We start from the raw sequence: 26,189 nt of genomic DNA on the forward strand, positions 1-26,189 counted from the left end.
ACATCATCCACTTGTAGTGTTTGGTCAAAGAAAATACTCCCAACACGTAAAATGAGCACCAGCGCACTTCTCCAAGTCAGCTTTATTGAAAGTCAATTATGCAGACATACTTGTCACTATAGTTTATTCTGACTTATAAAAACTGGCAAAGTAGAATCTCACAAAATCAGTAAATTGCAAACTCAATTTAAGGCCCTTTTAAAAAGGCAAGTGTCAAATAGTTTCTTGTGGAGGAATCCAGTTAAAATGTGTATTGTGTTGACCTTTTTAAGACCAGTCAGATGCCAGCTCGATTCACTATGTACATCTTTAGTCACTGCATTCAAAACAAGCATTCGGTGAAACCAACCAGCCACACAATCTTTTTTTTTTTTTCTTCTTTGATACTATGAGTGAAAACCGAACTTCAAGCTTCATCATTAGTCCAGTTGACTGTCTGACACTAAAGTCATGTGGTCCGGTCCAGTCTTGCGTAAATATAGTGGAGGTGGTGAGGTAGGCTCATGAAGCACAACGCTCCCCCTAAACTCACTTTTTGGTAACGACCAGCACAGCTGAAGGCACCAAACCTAAAGAAAAACAAATCAAGCAGAAATGAATAAAAAAATAAAAAATAGTTGGCCAGAACTGTGTAACGTGCAGCCGAACACAACAAAATGTCTCACCCAGCTCTTTGAGGGGCTTCTCCATGTCCAGATCAGTGTAGACGTGCCGTGGGTAAGGGGACAGCAGCGTGAAGTCCTGACCCTCCGGCGTGTTGCCGTTCACCTGCACGTAGACGCGCACCGCCGCCAGCGGCTCCTGGGCCTTGAACACCGCCGTGATAGTGGAGCCGTCCAGCAGACGCACCTGTGTGCGAGGTACCGTTCATCAACTTTTAGGTCCACTTGGTCTCATGATGTCAACAGCATGAGGAAAAAAAAACTGTTTAAAGTGGAAGTCAACCCCCCCCTTTTTTTTTTTTTCCCTTTTTACAATATGTTCTATGCAGCCCCACTAGTCTAAATATGGTATTCTCTTTAATATTGTGTTCGTAGAATATGAGTGAAACAGCAAAATCCAGCCGTTTTTATCCATCTCAGGGGGCGGCCATTTTGCCACTTGCTGTCGACTGAAGATGACATTAGTGTTGCTCAGGGTAACAACCAATCACAGCGCAGATTCAGAAAACGGGTGAGCTGTGATTGGTCGTTGCCTGAGCCGAGCAACATTGATGTCTTCAGTCGAGTGTTAATTTTGTTAACGAAAAAATATTTTCGTCAACACACATTTTTCACCGGATGAAAACTAGACTAGACTGACACTCCCATTAAAAAGCAGTAATTGGGACTAAATCAGTACTCATTTTCTTCGACTAATAAAGACGAGATGAAAATATAGCTCACTTCATAAAGACTGGCGTAATATGTGGACATTTTAGTTTATGAGCAAATTATGATCCTGTCTGTGCTAATCTGTCACTAACCACACAGTGACACACCCCCTTTCAAATCTGCAGCTAGCGAGTGCAATGTAACATTAATCCAACCGCTAATTAATGCTAGCTAACTTACTAGCTTGTAACATAAGAGTTAAAATATCCACTTGTTTATATACTGTAATTGTGTGGGATGTTATTTTAAATCAAAAAGAGAAAATTCTATGTGAAGTAATGGGATATATGCCACTGAAGAGGCGGGACGTGATTTTGCACATCAGTTTATTTCCGGTCCGGGTTGCGAACGCGCAACCCAAGGGGCACAAAGTCGGAAGCACTAGTATTTTGACGCAGCCCACACGTCGCAAACCAAACCGGAAAGAAACTGTTGTGCAAAAAAACAGTCCCGCCTCTTCCGTGGCATATACCCCATTTTAGATTAGATGGAAATGTTCAATGTTATCTGCTGACAAAAAAAAATGTAAAAGGGTAAAATGATTGACTACAATGTTGAGTTTCTGTTGATTAAAATTAGACCAATAAAATTAATGTTGTCTTGGACTAAAAATACAGGACTGTCTCAGAAAATTAGAATATTGTGATAAAGTCCTTTATTTTCTGTAATGCAATAAAAAAAATAAAAAATATCATACATTCTGGATCCATTACAAATCAACTGAAATACTGCAAGCCTTTTATTATTTTAATATTGCTGATTATGGATTACAGCTTAAACAGAACTCAAATATCCTATCTCAAAATATTAGAATATCATGAAAAAGTAGACTAGTAGGCTATTCAACTAATCACTTAAGTCGTCTAATTAACTTGAAACACCTGCAAGTTTTTCCAAGTGAATCCAGAATGTATGACTTTTTTTTTTTTTTAATCGCATTACAGAAAATAAAGGACTTTATCACACGTTGCAAAATGGCCGCCCCTGAGGTGGATTTTGCTTCATAACTCATAATTCCACAAATGTAACATTAAACAAAATGTCATGTTTAGACTAGTGAGGTCACACATAACATATTGTTGACTTCCACTTTAAATATCAGTTGTAAATGACCCAGGAGATATATCGCTTCATTGATGAACCAAACACCAAAAGTTCCGAGAAAACTAAAGACAATTCCTGACCTGGATCCTGGACTCGTCGTACTCTTTCTTAGTGGGGGGTGGGCCCTGACTGGTGGGTGACACTGGGCTGGGCTGGACTGAAGATGTGCTCGAGGTTCCTTCACCTCCAAACTTCCCAAGGTAAGAGAAATTTCACTCACGATTGTTTGTCCTCCACAAATAAAATGTCAGGCCAACTACCTTTCGTGCTCTCTCCTCCCTGTCTCTTGCTATCTTTTCTTTAACCCTTTGCCTAGTGAGGGGGAAAAAAAAAAAACAGTCAATCAACATGCCATCACCGTTTCCTGCTCCGAGATGTTCACGGCGACCTTACCTGGCCAGCTTGTCCTCCATCTTTTCTCTCCGCCGCAGCTCGGCCAGCTTCTTCATGTCGTCGTCCTGCAGCTTGCTGCGGATCTGCTGCAGCTCTTGGCCCTGCTTCCTCCGCTGCTTCTCCTTCTCCAGCTCCTCGGCACGCTCGCGCTCTCGCCGCTCCGCCTGCTTCAACCGCATCAGCTCCTCCAGTCTGCAGCACACGGGCGGCAGGTATCGGTGTGACAGCGAGAATAAACTTTTTATATAGCAGTCTAGCTAGCTTGTAGCAGACGTGTGTGACGTCACACGTGCTGTGATTATGACGATGATCAACTGTGAAAGGAAATTTGAATCTCCTGTTTCATCAAAACCGCTTCAAACATCCAAGCGTAGGTTTGTTAAGTGTATTATTATTTTTTAATTATGTGTTTTGCAAGCGCTTTGTGACAGCTACGGCTCTTTGAAAGTGATATATAATTAAGTCAACATAAATTGACCATATTTTTTTTCCCCAGGGCGGTGTGTCTGAATGTCATTTTTATTCTAGTGTTGCAATCTGTTTAATAGGGGTGTAAAAAAAAAAAAATCGATTCGGCAATATATCGCGATACTACAGCACCCAATTCTCGAATCGATTCAATAGGCAGCCGCATCGATTTTTTAACATCCATTTTTGATGAAAAAAAACGTCTACATTTCACACCTTAAGCATGGAAGAATGTTATATTAATGGAACATTAAGACTTAATATTTTCATTTCAATGCTGTTCTAACATGAAAAAGGTTACAACCTGTTTGTTAAATACAGTGGCTCACAGTTATAAAACTGAAGTTTGAGATAAATAAATAATACATTTTCATACAAATCTTACAGTGTACATGTACAAGTTTACTGAATGGTATTTTCTAAATTTGAGTAAAAAAAATTCGCAACAATCGACTTGTAAATTCATATTGGGATTAATCGGTATCGGATCGAATCGTCAGGTACTAGGCAATTCACATCCCTGCTGTTTAAAATACAAATCTGCAAAGAAAAGCTTCTATTTGCCGATTTTTCAAGTCAATTAAATCTGCTTGATGGAAGAAAAAAAAAAATAATAATAAATCTAGCCCTGGTTAATACAATTTTATTTTTTGTGATTTGTGCTACACAATAGATAGTGACCTTTTTTTAAAATAAGTCTTTCACTTGGCAAATACCTTGTATTTAAAAACTAAACTAAATAACCCTGTATTTACTTAAAACACACACACACGTACACAAAAAGCTATACAAACTAACTAAAATGAAACATCCACAACTATTACAACCCTGATGTGAACTCTGACCTCTTAACTTGCTGCTGTTTATCCTCTTCTGTCATGGCCTTTTTGTCAGCTTCACCAATCTGGCTGCCTTCTCCACTCGCAACTGCAAAAGACAACAAAAGGTGTTAATGAAAAAGGCCAAACAACAATAGGGGAACCAACTACAAAGCCATGTAGTTTTACTTGTTGCTTACATGCTAAAACTGGATGGAGCAGAATGTTAAAGTGACAGTTTATATTTGAATGGTCTAGCTTCCGTGTACCTGCATCCCCGAGCGAAGGCTCTTGGTCATCATCCAGTGCTTCCAGAACAGGAGGCTTGTATGGCTCATCGATGTCCGGATCATTCTCATGTTCCATTAACCTGAAGAAAGCACACATGTAGATCACCATCACTTTGCTCATTTTTGACCCTTTCTTCTCTTGTGTGTTTCTGACTCACCAGTCCATAGCTTGTTCGATCCCCTGGTTACCAGTGCTGGCCACAGCCCTTTCTCTGAGAAGACACGACAGTTGTAAGCTGTTCTTCTTCCTCCTAAACTCTATAAACAGTATTAGCAATTCAAATAATCTGTCACTTACGCTCTGTTCCGGTCGAAGCCCATCTCCAAAAGGCTCTCAAGCGTTGTTAAGTCTGACATTTTCAGCTGAAACACACGTTTTCACCTCTTTACATTCACTTACTTTCATGTTCTCTCATTGACGGAAGTTACGTCATACATTCAGCTAGACACAACTCAGCATAGCTAATGTGACTTTTAACCGAAAGCTCAGGAATTCAGTTCAAAACAGACTTTACAACTTATGATAAATGTCACAAATGAATCTTACAGAGAGTAAGATTTACCTTACCACTGCGTGGTCGAGCGTGTCTGCCTTAACCGACGAAAAATTTTGCTTAATTTAGCATTGATGTGGCTAGGATTCAAAGAGCCCAAGCTAACGTTAGCGTTCCAGACGAGCGAGGCTTTGGAGACAAAAGAGGACAAAAACGCAGTGCCAACAAATATTAGCGTCACTTCGGCTAGTATTATTTTAACGATTGTTTAATGGAAACAAACACACTTATGCTATTTTAAGTTATCTATTGGAACGACAAGTAAATATTACGGAGAGATGTTAGCTTACTCACGCCTTCACTGCCACAGTACGGAAGCCCGCGTTGGTCAAAGGGAGACAAATTTGGTGAATAGCATGTGCACAGAGATTGGGTAAATATTGCTTAATTTTATTATTATAGTAATCTATTTATTTTATAATACTATATAGAATTAATATTTGTAACATTTATTTTATTATATTACCATTTTAAATCACTATATTGTTTATAATTCATTTACATTGTTAAATAAAACTATAATTCATAACAATCTATTTATAGATTTATTTATATATTTGGACAAAAGTCAGTAAGAAATTGGATATCCCATTGATAATAAATGCAACCAATTGTAAAGGACAATTCGATTATAATTAATTATTTATTTATTTTTTATTTTTTTAAACATACAAACACTCCAGCCATTATTGTGTTTTGTCATTGCCCCACATAGTTGCGTTAGTCAGTTCACTGTAATTCCTTAGACAGAATTAAATAACGATCAGTGATTACCAAACGTGCTGGTGTGTCTTTTTATTTTTTTAATGTATTTTATTTTATTTTAATCGCATGGTGTCTGTTTGTTGGTTGGTACAAACACAATGACATTTGCTTTTTGAGTTTTATGGGCAGGGTGGGTCTGTTACATATTTACAGTAATTGTAATGATTAATTTCCTTCTCGCCCACCTTGCTGTCTTAAGGAGCAGCCAGTCCGAGCGTGAGCACTTTCTTTACTTTTCACCTTCTTCAGAACAGCTCTCCACCAATCGTACCATGTGTTAGTCACACTTACCATCTTTTTCATTGTAATGATTTTCTTTCTTTCTTTTAATTTTTTTTTCTCCCTTTTCTACATGTTCCAGACTCCATGTTCTAGTCTGTAAGTATGGACTTCTTGTGCAGTTAACTATGTTTTAAATATTCAGCGTTCTCATTGGCCTAAAATATGAATAGCATATATTTTATGTATTCTATTTATCTTGTGTTTTTAAAATTCTGTCGAGCATTAACCATATATTTGACTCCCTCTACAAAGCAGTTGTGGACCAAATCAAAAGGGCAAATGAGCGAATGTACTGAACGCTTGGTAAGAGAAATAGTTGGTATGCAAATCAATAATCTTTGTTCATATGTAAATTTGTAAATGATCAACACTATTGTAAAGTGTCACACCCTGCCATTTGTGTAACAGAGAAGATCTTCACAAAATCACTGCTGCCATGTGTCCACAAATATTTATTTATTTATATATATATATATATAAATGGGTATTGTAGTAAATGTAACTCATTCAATTCAGCCAACACAAAGAAATGTGCCTCATTTTCACATAACAGGTAAAGCTTTTGTAATAAAACAACGGTGAATGTGCAAACTTGAATTACTTTATGACCCTGTTTTCCTCACTTAGGGATGGTGTTAAAGGTCAAAGTTCATTCCTGATTGCGGAAATTCTGCAAAATTGCTCTGAAAAGATTAACACAATTGACTGGAAAAATAACCTCATAACATAGCTGTAAGTAAAACATTTATTTGAACTTGTAGTATGTATTCGCATGAGCTTTTTTTTGTCTTGACTTCCAACACAGATTCTTCTTTCATTCACCGGGTGAATGACCCTTATTTTATTGGTATCATAAGAGTAAAAATGTAATCTCAAGGGGGGTAAAAGCCAAGGACATGCATTGGTACTTGACTTGAGGTTTATTACACGTGTTATCAGTTGAGAGCTGTGATATCAGTTTAATGATTTGTTCAGTCAGTAAACTGTGACCATAAGAGGGCAGCAATATTTCATGTGTGAGCAGGTTTCTGTTTGGAAGTTGTTGCTCAAGCCAGAAGCTACAAGAAACGCAGGGATTCCCCAAACCCAATTTAACGTTTAGACATTTATGTCTTGTAATGTCATGTGTGCAACCTCTTCGTCCAGATCCAACGTAATCATGGAAATTTCAACAGCTTGACACCTGATAAAGTGTTTAGTTGCGATTCTTAATAACTAATATATCCTTCCTCCTATTGTCTGAAATAAATGCTACTACATTCAATTTTCCTCACAAGTCCTGGCTGGCAGCTGTGCTCTTTTGCTGTGGGTCTCACCAGCTGTAACAGCATCTCCATATGGGAAAACTTGGGCTTCCAGTGGAGCTGCTGTTATCTGTGGAGGGACACCGCTTATCATCACAAGCCTCTATATACTGTACATTCTATATTTGTTGTATTTTTTAAGTGTTCTGTCGATATAATAAAAATGAAAACAGTCCCTCATTTGTTGTTCATTGATATGGTGAACCTACATATAATGTATGTTTACTCAACCACATTGCATTATTATTATTATTATTATATTATTTGTATTAAAATTATCTGATATATATATATATATATATATATATATATATATATATATATATATATATATATATATATATTCTGTACACTTAAATGACTCCAGTCAATATGGGCCTTGAGTTATGTCAGATTTTTACAAATTAAACATTTCAGGCCTTCAATTAGAAAGAAGAAACAAAAATTAATGTGGTTGAGTATCATTACTGCTAATACCATGACTATTTATTAGTCAGAATATGCTAATGTTGGTAGTGGTCTCAAATTCGCAGCCCAGGGGCCATTTGCGGCCCGCAGGATTAGATTTTGTGACTTGAATATTAAAGTTGAATGTCTGTTTGTTTTAAATATCACTCATGGGCTACCATCGCGCAGACTCTTTTCAGCGAAACACAATTCTGAAGTGACACTGAGTGGAAGGAGAATATATCCATTAACACAGCCCCAGTTATGTATTTTTTTCCAAACCTGTAGTGAAGAGAAATGTTAGCGACGAGAACTAGTTCACGAGATGAAAATATTAACATGCTGAGGGCTATGCAAGGTAATCAATGTTGTGTTCATATTGTTCATGTTCGGAAATGCTGAAAATAAAGATTGAGAAGATTCAAAGTTGTATTTTTTATATACTTGAACTGCACAGATATGTCAATCTCAGACATAGTTATATGATCCGAACGTTCATACAAATCTGTTTCCAAATGAAACTAATTTTAGTATTTGCAAAATGCGACTGAAAAGGCCACTCTGGCTTGCTGTAGGTGGTCAGGTGACATTGACGTCACGTAAAAAGTTATTAACGTTTTCGCAGTAACTAGCAACAAAAAAAATATTAACACAACACAATAATTCTAAACTAAATGTATGTTGTTTTTTTTAAATACATGTTAAAAATTTTAATTGACATCTGTTTAAAAATTGACTCGTCGTCGGAAGTAGCGTGTGGCTCTGTATGGCTTGCTAGCACCGAGGAGGGTGGGGACAAAAACTTGCCAGACCTCGCCCAGCCATTGCTTCATTCCGACGGTCCGCTAACCCTCGAGACGCTGCGAGACAGCCGCACCATTACACCAGGTTTACGTCGAAGGGGGATTCTGACACACCTGTGTCAATAAAGTTCATACACCATGTTTAGGAAGACCTTAAAAAAGGACCCTGAGCTGTTTCAGAACGTGGCGGACGGTCTACGGCAGCTTTACCGGACCAAACTGTTCCCTCTGGAGGACACGTATCGATTCCACGACTTCCACTCGCCTGCCCTCGAAGATGCCGACTTCGACAACAAGCCCATGGTGCTGCTGGTGGGACAGTACTCCACCGGCAAAACCACTTTCATCCGCCACCTCATGGAGCAGGACTTCCCCGGTATGCGGATTGGGCCCGAGCCGACCACGGACTCGTTTATCGCGGTGATGCACGGGGATCAGGACGGGGTGATCCCCGGTAACGCGCTGGTCGTCGACCCGAAGAAGCCCTTCCGCAAACTCAACGCCTTTGGAAACGCCTTCCTTAACAGGTACAGACTTACTCACAAGTTTTAAAAGCGAACCAAATCGTACATAAGTCTGGTAATGTGTCAGAAATATTATATCGTAACGTCTAAATGAAGACTACACGCCGTCCCCCCCACATACACGCCCTTTTTCACGCCATACTTTTTCTGTTTCTGTTAGCGACCGGCTGTTACACAATAAGCTGTGTCACGTTTGTGTGAGTTTCCCACTTTCATCACTTCCCAAATATGAGGCAATTTTGTGGCAACAGTTTAGCACGTCTGCCTCACAGTTCCGAGGTTCGAATCTCGACTCCGGCCTTCCTATTTGGAGTTTGCGTGCGCTTTTCTGACACTAAATAGTCCATAGGTGTGAAATGTGAGCGTGAATTGTCTACAGGTACCCTTCCTCTCACTCAGCTGGGATGAACTCAAGCTCAACCATGAGTATATTCAAATAGGTGAAATTTCCTTCCACTTTTCAGCCCACTTTGTCAGTCCACTTTAACCACATACTATGTAAACACCTGGCACAGGCACTGACACTCTTCAAGTGGCCTCTTGACTGAAGACAATCTTGTAGGTGACGTTGCCGGGTAACGGGTTCTACTTTTTCTACTTCCATACCGTACAATTCTTAACACAAGCAGCAGGGAAGCCACCTCCCTTATTGTCCCACTGCAAGGAGGTCTTGTGCAATGGTGTTGTACCGACAGGTTAAAGGTTCACACATGTCATTGGCTGACATTCACGTTTTTTTTAAGCAAGACTGACTCAGCATGTGTGTCCCAAAAGATCATAGTTAGTGAGTCAAAGCTCATTCATTCAGACACTCGGGCCGTTTAGTCATACAGATTCAAAAAGTCTACAACTCAAACTGAAACTAGTATATTGATTTTTCCATTGCCTTAATCGGCGGTACTCTAAATGGTGGCAGGTGTGTGCTGACTCCAATTTAACATGAGTTTGAATGTGATTGGGCTCATTGTTTTTTTTTTTTTTTTTTTTTTGTACCCTATAAAAAATATTGCATTTGAAGGGGGTGTGTAAACTTTTTATATCCACTGTAATCCTGTTGAGGAAGAAAATAGAGGTTTATATTTGTTAGACAAGATTAAAATTCCAGTCAAAAGTATGCTTGAGAAAGATACTGACCTCCTCATTACCTCCCTTTGTGGGACGTTAAGGGATTATCTCCTGTTTTTCTAATACCACAAAACGGCACCAGAAGTGGTCTGATCCATGATTCATAGCTCCTGCAAGCATGTTCATATACTACAACATGTTAATCCACCCTGTTTTTGTGGATTTGTTGTGTCATCAGATGTGTAAAGAAGCAGTTTGTGTATAGCAGTACTACTTCCTGTAGACAATGGATGGATGCCTCTCCATCCCACCCCCTCAGTCCCCACTGTGGGGGCACCCTTTGCTGGAACAATCAAAGCCAAACAAAGTCCACACACATTGTTGTGTAATGAACAGACTTGATGTGTTTTGGAAGGATTAAAAATAGTAATTTAAAAACAATCACCCCCCCCCCCCCTTTTTTTTTTTTTAAATCGCTAAACAAATATGAAGTACAAAATAAACAATCACTGGTTAATAACAGTAATCGGGGAAATGCTTTTGTATTGCACGTTAATGCAAAATTAAAATGAATCCGATTGGTCGCTAATCGATTTGGATAATTGATTCTAAAAATATTCGATAGTGACAGCACTACTACACAGTGCCCTACATCATGTATGGGTGGATCATGTGACATGAATAAAGTTCTCATTAGCACACAGTTGTTGTCCGTGCGTTATTAGACATAACATTTTGGTGAGGAAAATGGAGCTTCACTTTCACACTGTTGCCCTCTTTCCTCACTGCCCTCTGATGAATATTTTTAAGATGAGCGGTCGAGTGATCTGGGCTAACCGCTATTCTCATCCATAGCCAGCTTATTTTCTGTTCTCACAGTTTCCCCAGTCCATTCAGCTTATTTATACACAAAACAATTGGAATTTTTACTAATATGACCTTCCTAGCATAATATCAGCCGGCGCGAGTACTCCTTCATTGTTGTTGATGTATCAGGACAAGCAAGAGCAGTCTAATGAGATATTTCCACTTTCCATTGCAATCACTTCCTGCAATTTTGCAAATTGTTTGCCCTTTCTTCCACACTCTTGCCAAACAACATCAGTCAAGCTCAGGAAAACAAAATAGCGCATCTCAGATAAGACCTTTTGAAAGCGTGGCGGTGCCGGGCTTCACAGCGGACGATTCATCCGTCCGAGTGTATTACAGATGTGAGAGGAAACCAGATAAGATTGTGCATAAACAAAGCCCATTGTCCATCTCTGCATCATTTGTCACCCTTTTGGACGCCGTCCTGTAGGGTTACAGACCAGTGGTCCGCTTTTGAACGTCCGCTTAGCATCTATAGTAGAAGGAGTTGTCGATGTGGAGTGGTGCTTGTTTTGGCTTAATGCTACTGTAAGTCAAGACCAAACGTTTTAAAAGATTTTATTCCTGTATGTTAATATTGGCAATCAAAGAGGGATCAGGTGCTAATTTAAGGGTCTAGTTGTTTAACAGTAGTCTTTTAGCTTGCAAATTACTCTAACCTTTGGTAAAAGCAGTTATTGATAAAAAATGGAAACGCAAGTTAGTCATGTGATCCTCACCTCTTCAAACTCCAAAGGTAGCAACAGGTGTCTTTTTGTTTTTTCCTTCTTTTGAACCCTCCCTAGCTTGTTCAGTCATTAAGTCCAAAGTTGATATATGTCTCCCCTATACGTTCACAGCAGCATCAATTTCTTACTTTTGTAGTTAAAATGCCTCCGCTGTAATTGGGTTTCCATCCACGTGTTTTATTCAAATTTTCAAAAAATGTGAAAATAAAATTGAATGTAAATGCTAGAAATTAAAAGGGCCCAAGATTTGCAAAAAAAAGAAAAAAAGAAAATTTTTTACGCTTAGAGGTGGTGGATTTTGTAGCGTATCGGTAAAAGGAAAGTGTGAATTTTGGCTATGGAAAAAGGTTTTGCAAATAACTGCTGGCAAGACTGGTTACACGTCACACGTTTTGGCCGGATATTACGTCACACATACGTTTGTAGTCTCAAAGCAATGTCGTACGATAAAATAATGTATGTTTAGGGGCACAACAAAACAGAAATCTTTTTTGAATTAATTAAAGAAGCGAATATTAATTGTATTGTAGATGGAAAACAAGAAAGGAAATGCTACAGTTTATCAAGAATTACAAAAGTAAACTTCTTCTTCTAAATTACTGGTGGCTCACTTCTCTATACTGTATACCGCCAACTACAGCAGCAGAGTCCGCTCTCAATATTTGCAAAAGAAGAACAGATGGAAACGGGCATAAGTCGCATGTCCGTTTTGCGCATTTTCAGTCAATTCGCTTAAAAAAAAAAAAAACTTGAAACAATGCAATGGAAACCTGACTACTGAGTCGCAGGCCCCAAAAAGCTGAGTCAGCAAAGTGTAAGTTCCGCACTGGTCCCGCTTCGTCCTGTCCTTCTCCTGGCCTTTTAATTCCAGGACACTGACTCTGCGCTTTTCCGGAATCTGACGCACGCACAGCCTCGAACTGGGATGGACAGTAGAGAGACAAATCCGGTCCGGGTCGTCTGTAGATATAAGCAAATGTAAGCAAATACTGGGTTACTTGCTCACGTGTCGACGGTTGGATTTGAAAGCCGATGAAACAAAATTGACACAAATCTCTCTCCTGTACCTTAAGACGGCGGCCTCCAAACTAGTTTCCGCTTCGTCAACAGGAAGCGGGTTTACAATGTGTGGTGGAGGGTCAAAGGTCAAAAAGTGAGACTTGAACCTAACCTTCAGTCACAGGACACAGATGTTAACCATTTGGCGTTATTTTAGCATGGATGTGCGGCTGCAGGTTCTTGCACCCGCTTGCTACATAATTGAAGCGTGACGGATCTCGCATTAGCCACTCTCAGTTTGTAAAATTCCAACTTCATCCTTTCATATTTGTTTCAGACAAGCTCTTAGTTGGAAACTATTGGGATTGACGACTAAATGGAAAGCCCTGAGCCAAAATTCCAAAGCATGCCGGCAGCTATGATGCATGGGCGGAAAAATCCTGCACGTTTCTTATCTAGAACAAACAGTATAGAATCACAAGGCCGGCGCATACGTTACAAGCTCGGTTTTCATTTTCCTATTTCCATTGTGTGGTATGAGACCTCTGGCGCATGCCTTCGTGTGGTTTCAGCATGAAAGTAAAAGCAAGGCTCCCTCAGTCTCATGACCCAGCGCCTCTGAGCTCTTGTTTTGAGCGTCACTTCAGTTTGACTCAACGCGACAAGGCCTTCGCTAAGCTCCAGGCTGTCTTGACAATTGCATTCTTTGTCCTGACTGCAACAGCAACAGTTGAGGCAAAAAAAACACATTTTGACTTGTAATGTACTGTATGTCTATGGAAGCGTAGAGCTGCCAATGTGGAGTACACATTTTTGGCTGGCGAGTATGTTCGAACATACTCGCATATATGTTCGAACATACTCGCATATATGTTCGAACGTACTTGTAGGCTACATGCTTCAAAGATAACATACCTTCCCATAATGTTGTGGTACTCAACTACGCAGGCACAATACCCCGTTGCATGATGGGGAGAAAAATGACAAACCTAAATCATGCACGGCACACATAATAAATCGTAAAAGTTACGAATGAACACTGTTTAATGTGGCCCAAATGCCTAAAAAATGAGGTTTTGTTTTCAGTCGCGCATGCTCAAATAATACCCCGTGGCATTATGGGAAGGTAAGCTAACTTTGTAGCATGTAGCCTACAAGTACGTTCGAACGTATTTGCGACTATGTTCGAACATACTCGCCAGCCAAAGATGTTTACTCCACATTGGCAGCTCTACACTTCCGTATATGTCTGTGTGTCATAATCTGACTTGATTTCTGACCAGGGATGGACAATTAATTGAACCCCGATCGACATCACGATGGAATTTTCAAATCGTTAAAAACTCCCCAATAAGAACAGCCACTAAATAGATCAGCCAGTTGTGCTGCAGAGTGAATGTTTCCGCTGGTAATTCATCACGTCTTGTCAGTGTGTTTCCCCAAACACTCGCAATATGTGACCGCCTCGTTTAACCATCTGCAACACAATGTTGGGCTCATTTGCATTGAGACTGGTGGTCAAACAAAAACATGCAGTAGCTATAAATAATCAAAATGCTCGTCATGTCTAAGTTCTATCTCAACCGTGGTGATATTATCCAGTCTGTTTGGCAAATATTCAACAGGAGCTTAACAGGTGTTCCCCACATGTTTGAGTTTGAAAACGAGTTATTTCAAGCTCCATTATTGTCTATTTACTTTCAACTTATGTACACATGGACCCATTTTTTTCACATTTCTTCCATCCTGCCTCATGCTGTGTTTCCACTCTCTCCGTTCCTCCTTTTATTTCTCTTTCTCTTCTTCTGTACTACCTCCCAAATAGGTTCATGTGTGCCCAGTTGCCCAACCCGGTCCTGGAAAGCATCAGCATCATCGACACTCCCGGAATCCTGTCAGGAGAGAAGCAGAGGATCAGTCGAGGTCTGGCCGATACACACCACGCCCCACAAGTACAACACGGAGCAAATCATGCATGAATATAACCAAACAGGAAGCTCAAATGTGAAAATGGCACAAAAACAAGCGCTGCCTCTCAAGCCAGTTTGTTTGTTAGCTGGTAAAACCGTTCTTGTGTCACTCTTCATTTGGCCCTTGGGGTCAAAAAGTAACAAAACGGGTCATGTAAATCTGCAGCACTTTTGAGTTCATTTCCTTGTCGTTTTGTAGACCGCCCCCGCCTTCCGCACCGCTTAATTTTCTGTTCATCTTCATGACATCATCAAATGTTTCTTCAAAGTTGAATAAGTAAACACCACACCTCAAATTACTTTTTTTTTTTTTTTCCTCAGGGAAACAATATCACTAGGTAACTGTAACCGACTACATATGACTGCCACATATCTTTGTTGCGTTCTCTATTTAATTAAACACCTTGCCCCAATTAAAAGCCTGCGGCTAAGTAAATAAACACTCTCGACCGCAACTTTGGGAAATGCCGTGCATCCGTTTGTAGTCACTATTCACACGCCGCACTCTCACTTCCAAAGTGCTACGTGCACACTTTTCGTGTGACTCAAGATGACTCGCAAAAACGTCTTCCTTTTTGCGCACGCTACGAGAGGAAGTAGCGATAGAGGGCTTTTGCCGTCTGAGAAAAGGAAGCGGAGTTAAATGGAGAATTCAGAGTTTCCACAAGAAGGTCGGCACCACCACGTGCGCTGATATGCAATCTGTTTTTTATTGAGTCCAGTTTTCTCATGAGATGTAGTGCAAGAACAAAAAAAACAAAAAAAAAGCAGCAGCTGCTGCAGTGAATCGAGGAGTTCAGCAAAGAGATATTTAAAAGGGTCATACAAACAAACTGGATCAAAAAATATTTTTACCAAAAAGAGAATTACTGTAGTGAGTACTTCAAGGTTTGTGATGAATATTGAGGTGACCTTGAGTACCAAGTGAGACCTTTTTATTTCTACGCCCTGCACCTTTTATGAGTGTACTGTACACCAGTTTGCCCTGTTTGTGTATAAACACTGATACAATACTGTACTCAACTGTATCATATACAAACAAGTGCGTATAGACCTGAAACACCCGATGCAGATTTCTGGCACCAGACTACAGGAAACCTCCCTTCCTTCAATGTGCACTAACATTATGCTGTCGATTGTTAGAAGCTAATGTTGTTGACTTTTAATGGAACATTAGCACATCTGTACAGAATATTTTGTATATATGACAGTCAAACAGTTATATGTCAAAGTGACAGTTGCTGGCTGGAATGTTTCTTGGACAACAAAGGCGACAGAGAGAACAATTTAGGTCCAACGAGGCCTCCTGTCACTGACTCATTGAAAGAATTGAGAACACGTTAAAGCATAAAAATCATTGTGTAACACTTGGATTGTGTAACTTTTTTGGTGTAGTCAACAAATGAGGCGCAGTGTTATTTGGTGATTCATAACGTGATGAAATCAGTAAACTGAATTGATGCTATCTATGATTTGGCTGAGTAGAAAATGTCAAATTGATTGCGAAGCTTGTAGGTTTGGTAATAAGTTCAAATTGAGGGGAACAGCTAATTAAACTCAAGTTGTGTTTTACAATTTGAAATCAAGTCAGTTTTTTTTCCTTGTGATATGTTCTGTGTGCCTCCACTAAGCCCCCCCCCCCCGCAACAAAAAAACAAAAAACAAAAATATGTTCTATGCAGCCCAACTATTAATATTGAGTTAAGCAGCAAACGCCAGTCGTTTTTATCCATCTCAGCGGGCGGCCATTTTGCCACTTTCTGTCGACTGAAGAGGACATCAATGTTGCTCAGCTCTCAGGTAACAACGAATCACAGCGCAGCTTCAGAAAACAGGTGCGCTCTCATTGGTTGTTGCCTAAGCCCTGAGCAACGTTGATGTCATCATCAGTCGACAGCAAGTAGCAAAATGGCCGCCCCTAGAGTTGGATAAAAACAGCTGGGTTTTGCGTCATAAGGCATATTCCAAAAATGTAATATTAATCAGAATGTCATGTTTCGACTAGTGATTTCACATATAACATATTATTGTCAAGAAAGACTTCCACTTTAAGAAAAATTCACCTGTATTTTTATCCACCTCAGAGGGCGACCATTTTGTCGTGTACTGTCACCTGCTGCAACTTGAATTGACGTCAAAGTGCCAACGGGCTCAACTGTTTTCTGGGTTCGGTCATGTGATGTTTGCAATGCGAGCCCGAAGGCACTCTGATGTCACTTTCATTTGACAGTAGTAGGGGCGGTTCCACATAAAATGCTTTCTTTTGATGAGGAAAGTTGCCCCTACCAAGATGGCCGCCATGTAGGCATGTGAGCTTGCTCGGAAATTTACTGGACCCATCCTGTTGACAATATTTTCTGTCTGTGAAATCCAGAGTCCGTTAAGTCACTGTATTATTTTTGTCTCTGTCCAACTTTGAATTCTTTCCAAAACTGCTCAACTAAACTAAAGTGATCCCTCTTTTTTTTTTTTTTTTTTTCAACCCAAATTTAATTTCTACTAAATGAGATTGTTGGTTAGTTACGCCCTATCACTCAGCGGCCACGAGATTGATGAAAAGAGTCACGCTCATGTTTGTCTTGATTGTTCTGACGTTCTTTGCCCTATAAGGCGTGTATGTGCATCCTTGCGCGTTGTCGTCATATGTTGAAGGAGCAGCAGTTGTCCAAGCCGGCTATAAGTGAGCCTCATGCTTGTGCAGCTGCCTCTCAAGTTGGAAAAAATAGAGAGCAGATAGAATGAGAAAAATGTCCTCTGCTGTCTCCCATAGGGATCGTAGAAAATGTCGTCTCTACTCACACGTTAGGCACACACAGGAAAATGACAGCTTACTTTCACTTGACCTCACTCACTCGCTCTTTTAATTCTTTCCCTCCCTCCGCCACTCTCCCCCACTCTCTCTCTCTCTTACGCCTTTCTGTGCACGTGCTCCCAAGCAGACAAAGGGTAGGAAGGAATGCGTGTGCAGCAGATATGCGCTGCTGATTGTAGATTGCGCCGCAAACGAGATGAACTTGCGGACAGATCCGATGACACGCCTCTAATCAAATCCATTCTGTTATCCGCCACACCCTCTGCTCGTGGAGAAAGTTCAGGATTCTGAGGTCGGACATAATCAGTCCTGGAATGCCGCTTGAGCTCCAGTTTGTTTGGTGGAACTGCAAATAATCACTTGTAGACAGTCAAAAATGTAGTTTGTTTTAGTAATATTTTTAGTATATAGAAGTCTCAAAATAAGTGAACCACTTTTAGCGGGGCGAGCAGTCTCAAGTTTTATATGAGTCTTTAGTTGTGGAATTTGACCTTAATAAAGGAGTCGGACGTGCGTCTGCACGGAAAAAGTCAGCACTTCAATCAGCCGTCCGGATTTCAGATTTGAAAGTCTTCTTCACAACAAAGTCAGGCAGAGGTCATTTCAATGCCAGCGCTGACACCCACAATGCTTTGGTTTCAGTAATGCTAGTTAAAAGGTAACCAGGGTCAATATATAGCTCCACCCTTTTTATATGATTAACAATAATTAAACCCTATTTGACGGACTTGAGTGGAGTTAAAACGTTTAATTTTGAAATGAATGCGCATTGCAAACTTGCTTTTTTAAGTATGTTTGAAATCAAGAACAAACATGAAAATCAGATTAATTTTGTGTTAAATGTGTACAATAATGAATGTTAGATGCTTAGAAGTTTCTTTTATAGCAGGCAGTTCTGTGAAAAGTTTGCTTGCTGAGTGCGTTCAAACATGAACCAGTTTTGCATTTGCCCTTTCTTCCCCTCTGCTATTAAGAAATATGACCGCGTTCGTACACCATCATTTCTTCTTTTAATGTGAAAGTCAAAAAGTACAGTGAAATTTCCAAAGTTGTAACACGATCTATTGTGTCACACTGGTTTTTCACATTTTATTCAACTTTTTTCTTTTTATTTATTTATTTTTTTTTTTTTTTACTGAATTAATTCAAGCTACAATTCGTTACTCTCATGATTTTTTAAATTGAAATTCAAGGCACAATTTGTCAATGTTGTGAAACTTTGAAAAATTAATACTATAGTTGTTTAATTATCAATAATTGTTAACCCTGACAAACAGAAAAGCGTTTGAGGAGCCACAAATGTTTTTATTAGTGCTGGGTTAAAAAAACAAAAAAAAAAGCCCCAAAAAAAAACATCTAATAATATCAAATGATTTTTTTTCTTTTCATTTTTGAGCCTGATATCGATTCATAAAACCAAGAAAATAGTTTTTTTTTTTTTTTTTTAAAGTCTTACTGTTTTCTTGCAATTAGTGTATTTATGAAGGACCTGACTTATTGCACTTTAAGACCATTGAGAATCTTTTTAATTTATATTTACAATTATTGAATTAGAATTATGAAAATATTGTCATCTCAGTTTGTGTGATCACTTAAGTAATTTATCACGTGTTACCAGCATTAATTTGGCATTTAATGCTTGTGGAGTTTTCATCATGTCCTTGATTTGTTTTTTTAAGAAGAATTGATGTTCCATATTTAATATCGGATTGAACTCAATCAAAATCGAATCAATTTGAGGAAATTAGAATTGATACCTAGCCCTAGTGAAAGGAAAAAGGTTCCCAAACCCTGGTTCAAATTTGGTTTAGATTCTATGTACAGTATATATTTGTATGAATACTCTAATTCATAACATGCGTGAAATGCCTGAGAAATTCTTTAAATTGTCCTATGGAAGAATATATGAACTCTCCATTTGAGGTAATGAAACTTGTGGATGTACTCAGTGTCAAAACGCTTGAGCAAAGAAGCAAATCTTCCTGTATTGGTTCCTCCACACAAGTGGATGTGAAAACACACTGTTAATGTACTAGCCTTGTGTGGAATGTAACAGAATTGATACACACGCGGACTTAACTCTTTGACCGCCAAAAACGTTTAATAACGATTAGTAAAATCACGATGTATGCCGCCATAAACGTTAAATGATGTCAACCACGTTTTTTTTTTTATCAATGGGCACTTCACCATGTAAGTGCAGCGCGTGCTGCCTGGTCAATGAGTTGTGGAATCAAAAACACTCACTATGTATGGCCAGCAGATGGCAGCATTGTATTTCTTTTCTTTTTCTTGTTCATTTTTTTTTATAACGTGTGGCAGAAAAAGTGTTAATGTGAATTCCTCACCGTCACATGTTCCTCCTGCCCGCAGGGTACGACTTTGCCGCCGTGTTGGAGTGGTTTGCCGAGCGTGTGGACCGCATCATCCTGCTGTTCGACGCCCACAAGCTGGACATCTCGGACGAGTTCTCCGAGGTGATCCGCGCACTCAAGAACCACGAGGACAAAATGCGCGTGGTCCTCAACAAGGCCGACCAGATCAGCACCCAGCAGCTGATGCGGGTCTACGGGGCGCTCATGTGGTCCCTGGGCAAAATCATCAACACGCCAGAGGTACGAGGTATCTCATCCGCAGCACATCGATTGTGGTTTTATGTCGGGTTCGACCTAAAATTCCTTTTATGAAGGCAAGAATTGATAAGCTTTTATTTTGTTGTACGCTGTTGCCGTGGCAATACGCTGTTTGCAAAGAAAAATGCTGTTTTTGAGGCTCTAAACCTGAACAAATACTCATGAAACGTTGTACAAATCAGGCCTGACAAAAAAAAAAACATTTATAGAAGGTTGTTGTCCAATATCTCAGTACCTTATTGCTCTCTTTTTGTCGGGTGATTAGTGACTGTAATTAGTTCTCGTGGTTGATTGCATAAACGTCAACTCAATATTGTCATATTACATTAATTTAATGACTATGAACTGTCGATAACATAATTACTTTTTTTTTTTTAAACCTTTATTTATTTAGCCTAGAAAAAAAAGATAAAATATTAATAATAATATAATGAATGAATAAAAATTTATTCGGTACATTGGCAAAAAATTCAACATGGTCAAAAAAAAACCCCGAAAACAAAACAAAAACAAATTCCATACATAAATATTATTATTATTATTATTAGTAGTAGTAGTAGTAGTAGTAGTATACAAAAAGAATTGAGAATAAAAACTTACTACTATCCTGATCAAGCAGCGAACCCACAAAACAAGTTTGACAGGACAAGCTAAAAACATTCAGAAAATCTCATATCACAACAATCAGCAGTTTTCTTGAGCATCAGGCACTCTTAAAAAGCAAATGAAGTGAATGAAGTAGGGCTGCTCGATTATGAAGAAAATATTAATCACAATTAATTTGGTAATAATTGAAATCATTCACTCCAGCCATTTTCACAGAAGCAATCCCGTTCGCTCCCGACTGTTTTACTGAGTTTTGACTGATTTTGCAAGGCCCACAGAATATTTTCAATTGCTCTAAAAGCATGGAACCTATCAAAAGAAAGATTAAAGTCTCTTCTTTCATCAGGAAAAAAAAGTATGTTTCTATCTGTTTCCGTTCTGCGGCAATTAGCATTAGAAGAGTGCTAAGTTTCATCAGTTTTCACAAATCTATTTAAAATTGTAAGTAATTTAGCTTTTTTTCTAGATGGCCCTGGTTGGTCTCCTTTGCTCTGCTGCCACCTGCTGGACTACCATTTCTGCAACCGTTCTTTGCAGTTGAGAGGCTGCATCAAAGCCTTCTGTATGCTCTAGCATAAAAAAAAACAACAAACAAACGTATAAATACGTCTTTGGGATGTTTAAAACATTAACAAAAAAACGTATTTAGACGTTATTGGGAGCAAATTAGTTAAGACAATCGTTTGTTTTTTTTGGTAGAAAACTAGAACATGTTTAAACATGTAAAAAAATCTATATATTAAGAAAAATGTATTGCTTTGAAACACAATTATGCAAGTTCGTTTTAGACCAAACAATTTATTAAATTAGTCATGTTAAAATAAAAAGGTACAAATATCTAAATTTAAACAACTCAATTGGCATTAAAGGGATACTTGACTCATTGAGCCATTTTCAGCAGTAAAAAGTTAATATTTTGTCTATAATTGATGTGGTAACTTAATACCCTTTTAAAAAGTTTTTTTTTTTTTTTCCTACTTGCTGTCAACTGAAGATGATGTCACCTGTGCTGAGGAAGTAGGTTAACGACCAATCATGGCTCAGTTTGCTGACCAACCCCAGAAAACAGGTGAGCTATGATTGGTCGTTGCCTACTACCTCGGCACAGGTGATGTCGTCATCATCAGTCGACAGCAAGAGGAAAAAAATGTTTTTAAAGGTATTAATTGTACATAAAAAAAATGAAGTTATCAAATTAATTCTGGACAAAATATGAACTTTTCACTGCTGAGGAGCTGCGTGGTTTTTTGTTTGTTTTGTTTTTTAAAACAAGGATGTTTCCCCCCAGCACGGTGCAGTCAAAATGTTACGTAGTGAGGATTGGAAAATTAGTTTCCCAACAAAATGGCAGTCACCATACTGTGCTTGCTGGCAAGGTCATTGGATCAAAAAGTTTTGTGGCAAACGATAATTGGATTATGACTTGACATTTTACGATAAATGCACCACACTGATTGGTTCCACATGACGTGATTTTTTTTTTAATCCCCCTTCTCTTGCTCCTTAGTTAATGTTTGAACTCGTGCGAAAGTCATAAACATATCCCAGAAGAACCAAAGGGTCATGTGGACAATTATTCACTGAGATTAGTAGCCTGCAAGAATGCACCTTGAAGGACTTTTTAGTGTCTGTTTTTCCGTCCTCACGCTACCTCATGTGGCTTGTTTACATTTCACAAATGCACGGTTGATTATCTGTTGATTCTTTCAACCCACGTTGCTGTGCCATCACCGTCACGGATGCGGGCGCAGGCTTCTCACGTCACCTGTCGATGCGTCGGCCCTCCCTCCAGGTGGTGCGCGTGTACATCGGCTCGTTTTGGGCGCAGCCCCTGCTGGTGCCCGACAACAGGAAGTTGTTTGAGGCCGAGGAACAGGACCTCTTCATGGACATCCAGTCCTTGCCCCGCAACGCCGCTTTACGAAAACTCAACGACCTCATCAAGCGAGCGCGGCTCGCAAAGGTGAATGCTTGTACAATCAGTTCCCGTTAATTAATAAGTATACATGCCGACGTGACACATGTGCGTGACTTTTTGTTTTTCAGGTGCACGCGTACATCATCTGCTCGCTGAAGAAGGAAATGCCGAGTGTGTTTGGAAAGGAGTCGAAGAAGAAGGAGCTGATTTCCAACTTGGGTGAGATCTACTTGAAGGTGGAGAAGGAGCATCAGATCTCACCTGGGGACTTCCCCAACCTTGCTAAGATGCAGGTAAGGTCACCTTTGGTAGTTAGTGAAACAATTCTGCCAAAAAAGAGGCTTCAAGATGTTTGACACTTCCAGACCGAATATCAAGTTTACTTTCAAGCAAAACATTCAACAAAGAAAATGTATATATTGTGTATTTAAAACAAGCACATAGCTTAGCCTTAATAAAACGTGTTTAGCTTAATGCTAACAAACAATGCAAAAAACAGACAGGTGAATGAATATCATTAATGTTGTGGTCATTATGACCCCTTCAATGATAGTATATGAACACAATTGTTGAAACGCATAAGTAGAAACACTATTCTTTATCTACAAAAAACAACTAATATTGCTTCAGCTGAGTCAGTTTTGAAACTCTTCTTCTTGTGTGTCTCAGCGTTATACTGCCCTCAGGTGGCCAAGGCAAGCACAACGCCCATTGAATTGAAGCTAAAATGTGACGAAAACAGTTTAGTTCTGTAAATTGTATTTAATGTATGTTTTTAGAGTAAGCACAAAGGATTCATGTAGTCACTAATTTTATTATTTTTTTTTAACATTTACTTATTTATTTTTATGGGGAAGCCAGCCCCTATTTTCACAGTAAAAGGCTTATTTTTTCATATACATTTTTTTTTTTTAAATGTTGATTATGTATTTATTTATTTGAGCTGTCAAGGCAACTTAATTTGCATCAATTATTTGCAGGTTTTTGCTATTTGAAGGCCAGTCCAGTCCTTATATTCTTATTTTATTTCATTTCAATGGGGAAAGACAATTTGAAATTAATAGACGCAAAGCATTTTTACGTTTATGGAAATGGAATGAATCAATTTCAAGTATTTACTTTGTTAATAAAACAGCAAACAATGTTTACTCTGCAAGAGAATGCTCAACAGAACGTTTGATGCCAAAAGTGTTGACGAACCGACGCAAGCTTTGACTGCACCGTCACCGTCACGTCTCTTTCCCGACGTTCCCCTCCAGGATGTGGACCAGATTTATTTTTCCTGGTCTGCCAGGAAATCCTGCTCGTGCTCTGCCACTGGAAGGTCTATTTCGATCCCCAATTCCTGTTTTGTGTCCTCAGGAGATGCTCAACGCTCACGACTTCTCCAAGTTCGCCGCCATGAAGCCCAAGCTGCTGGAGGCGGTGGAGGACATGCTGGCCAACGACATCGCCCGCCTCATGGCCTTGGTGCGGCAGGAGGAGGCGGCGCTGCCCAGCAACTCGGTCAAGGGCGGCGCCTTCGAGGGCACCATGAGCGGCCCCTTCGGCCACGGCTACGGCGAGGGCGCCGGCGAGGGCATCGACGACCTGGAGTGGGTGGTGAACCGCGACAAGCCCTCGTACGACGAGATCTTCTACACGCTCTCGCCCATCAACGGCAAAGTGTCCGGCGCCGCCGCCAAGAAGGAGATGCTCAAGTCCAAACTGCCCAACACGGTGCTGGGGAAGATCTGGAAGCTGGCCGACGTGGACAGAGACGGCCTCCTCGACAACGAGGAGTTCGCCCTGGCCAACCACCTGATCAAAGTCAAGTTGGAGGGCCACGAGTTGCCCGCCACGCTGCCCAACCACCTGGTGCCCCCGTCCAAGCGCGAGGCCACGCTGCAGGAGTAGAGCGCCGCTTCCTGTTTGGGACTCTCCGAACACCAGAGAGAGACTGAGGAGTTGGTTTCTTGTGAAATATAGGATATATGTTGTTAAAAATGCAGCTCTGGACAAAAATTGAGACCAAAGAAACACTGGTTATTTTTGTTTTTTTCCTTTTCTGCAAATAAATGCTTGGAATCAGTGGTTCTCAAACTTCTTGCGCCAAGTACCACATCAAAACATAACACAACAAATGTTTACTATAAATACAGTTGCCGAAAAATAGTGCATAAATGAATACACATGCAAATGTACTGAAATGTACTGTATTGGATTAAAAGCCACTGGCGCAAATATGCAGTGCATTGAACTTTTAATTCAGAGATTCTTTTGCTTACCACAATTGGGAGCCTGCATACCACTACCATAACACTTTGAGAATCACTTCTCTAAATGACAAAAAAATGCATTTACAGTTAGGGAGCTGGTAGTAGTTTACAGAATAGAACAAAATTATTCATTTCCCTCAAACACACCTAAAAATAGCAGTGGTCATTCATTTTTTCCCCAGAGCTGCACTTAACAAAAATAAACGGGGAGGGCGAGGGTGGAGTGATTTTTCCACCTGAGAGGACTTTGCTGCATCCTGGACCTGTTCACTAGGTAGCAGGATGTTTCATGACGCGTCTGAACCCAAATTTGTAAAAGATGTCTTATAGTATATAGTCCACATTATTTGTTGATCCAAAGAAATATAATTTTGTCAATTTGGAGAAAGAGAGGAAATAAATCATTTCATCTATATTTTTGTATTTCCTGGCATTGACTCCAAATGCTTCCCTTTTTGTTATTTTGCCAGATAAATAAAAAGGAACATTTATCATTCGGCTCTTGGCTATGTAGGTTTTGTTCAATAGTTTATATATATTTATCATATACTGCCCTCTGTCGGTCATATTGAGTCATAGCACGATCACTGCACAGAGGACAAAACTACTTCATGAAAGCACACAACCTGTCGTTCTATGCCTCATACTCCAGATTGCTTTTGACTGTCCATGAAACCACTCAACAGCAGAGTCACTTGATTAGTCTGTACTTTAGCACTTATATAAATGGTCTGCATGTAAAAATGTCAGCACTAAAATTCACCTCCCTGAAAAATTCAGTGATTTAATGCGTTTTATGACTGCAATGGAATTGCGTTTTTGTTAGGTATGATGTCTTGTAAACGTTTACTGTTTTGCTTCTGTGTGCCATGTTATGGCTGTAGATTCCAAGTTGAAAGAGGAAAAATACCTGGATTAAAAAATTATGTTAGTAACCGCTGGTTTGTGCGAACGAGTAATTTAAAATGTTTAAAGTTTAAACTTTAAATTCGGGATGTACCGTTTGACACACATACATTAATGACAAATTTTCTTTCTGGTTCGTTATTCTATCTGCTATGCTATGGCATTTATTATTATTAATTTAGCTATCTAGCGCTCGAGTTAGCTGCGAAATTATGGAATAAGAATCCTGCCAATACTCGAAACCTCGGTTTCAATCTCCGAAAACATTTTTGTATGACTGAAAAAATGTTTTGAATCTC

General features: G+C 39.5%; 2 protein-coding genes across 5 annotated transcripts; one reads left to right on the plus strand and one right to left on the minus strand.

Annotated features, from left to right (window-relative positions):
• Window positions 1-52: 52 nt before the first annotated feature.
• Window positions 53-5,332, minus strand: ubxn1 (UBX domain protein 1). 4 transcript variants are annotated; one of them, XM_077532164.1, is made up of 10 exons: window positions 5,295-5,332; window positions 4,745-4,809; window positions 4,605-4,658; window positions 4,426-4,526; window positions 4,184-4,265; window positions 2,871-3,062; window positions 2,738-2,789; window positions 2,558-2,668; window positions 666-849; window positions 53-569 (listed from the first exon to the last, which is right to left on the minus strand). In XM_077532164.1, the coding sequence occupies exons 2-10, from the start codon at window positions 4,801-4,803 to the stop codon at window positions 529-531; spliced, it is 876 nt and encodes a 291-aa protein (XP_077388290.1). In that variant the 5' UTR covers window positions 4,804-4,809; window positions 5,295-5,332; the 3' UTR covers window positions 53-528. The 4 variants fall into 4 exon arrangements, with proteins under 4 accessions (XP_077388290.1, XP_077388293.1, XP_077388292.1 ...); XM_077532167.1 differs by having other exon boundaries at window positions 5,291-5,318; XM_077532166.1 differs by lacking the exon at window positions 5,295-5,332 and adding an exon at window positions 5,015-5,284.
• A 3,053-nt stretch (window positions 5,333-8,385) lies between these two features.
• ehd1a (EH-domain containing 1a) lies at window positions 8,386-25,483 on the plus strand. Its single transcript, XM_077532079.1, has 6 exons — window positions 8,386-9,128; window positions 14,613-14,710; window positions 19,943-20,184; window positions 22,601-22,771; window positions 22,855-23,019; window positions 24,089-25,483. The coding sequence occupies exons 1-6, from the start codon at window positions 8,740-8,742 to the stop codon at window positions 24,620-24,622; spliced, it is 1,599 nt and encodes a 532-aa protein (XP_077388205.1). The 5' UTR covers window positions 8,386-8,739; the 3' UTR covers window positions 24,623-25,483.
• The last annotated feature ends 706 nt before the right edge of the window (window positions 25,484-26,189 follow it).

The sequence above is a fragment of the Festucalex cinctus genome, chromosome 9 (assembly GCF_051991245.1).
Source record: "Festucalex cinctus isolate MCC-2025b chromosome 9, RoL_Fcin_1.0, whole genome shotgun sequence".
NCBI classification, from domain to species: Eukaryota; Metazoa; Chordata; class Actinopteri; order Syngnathiformes; family Syngnathidae; genus Festucalex; species Festucalex cinctus.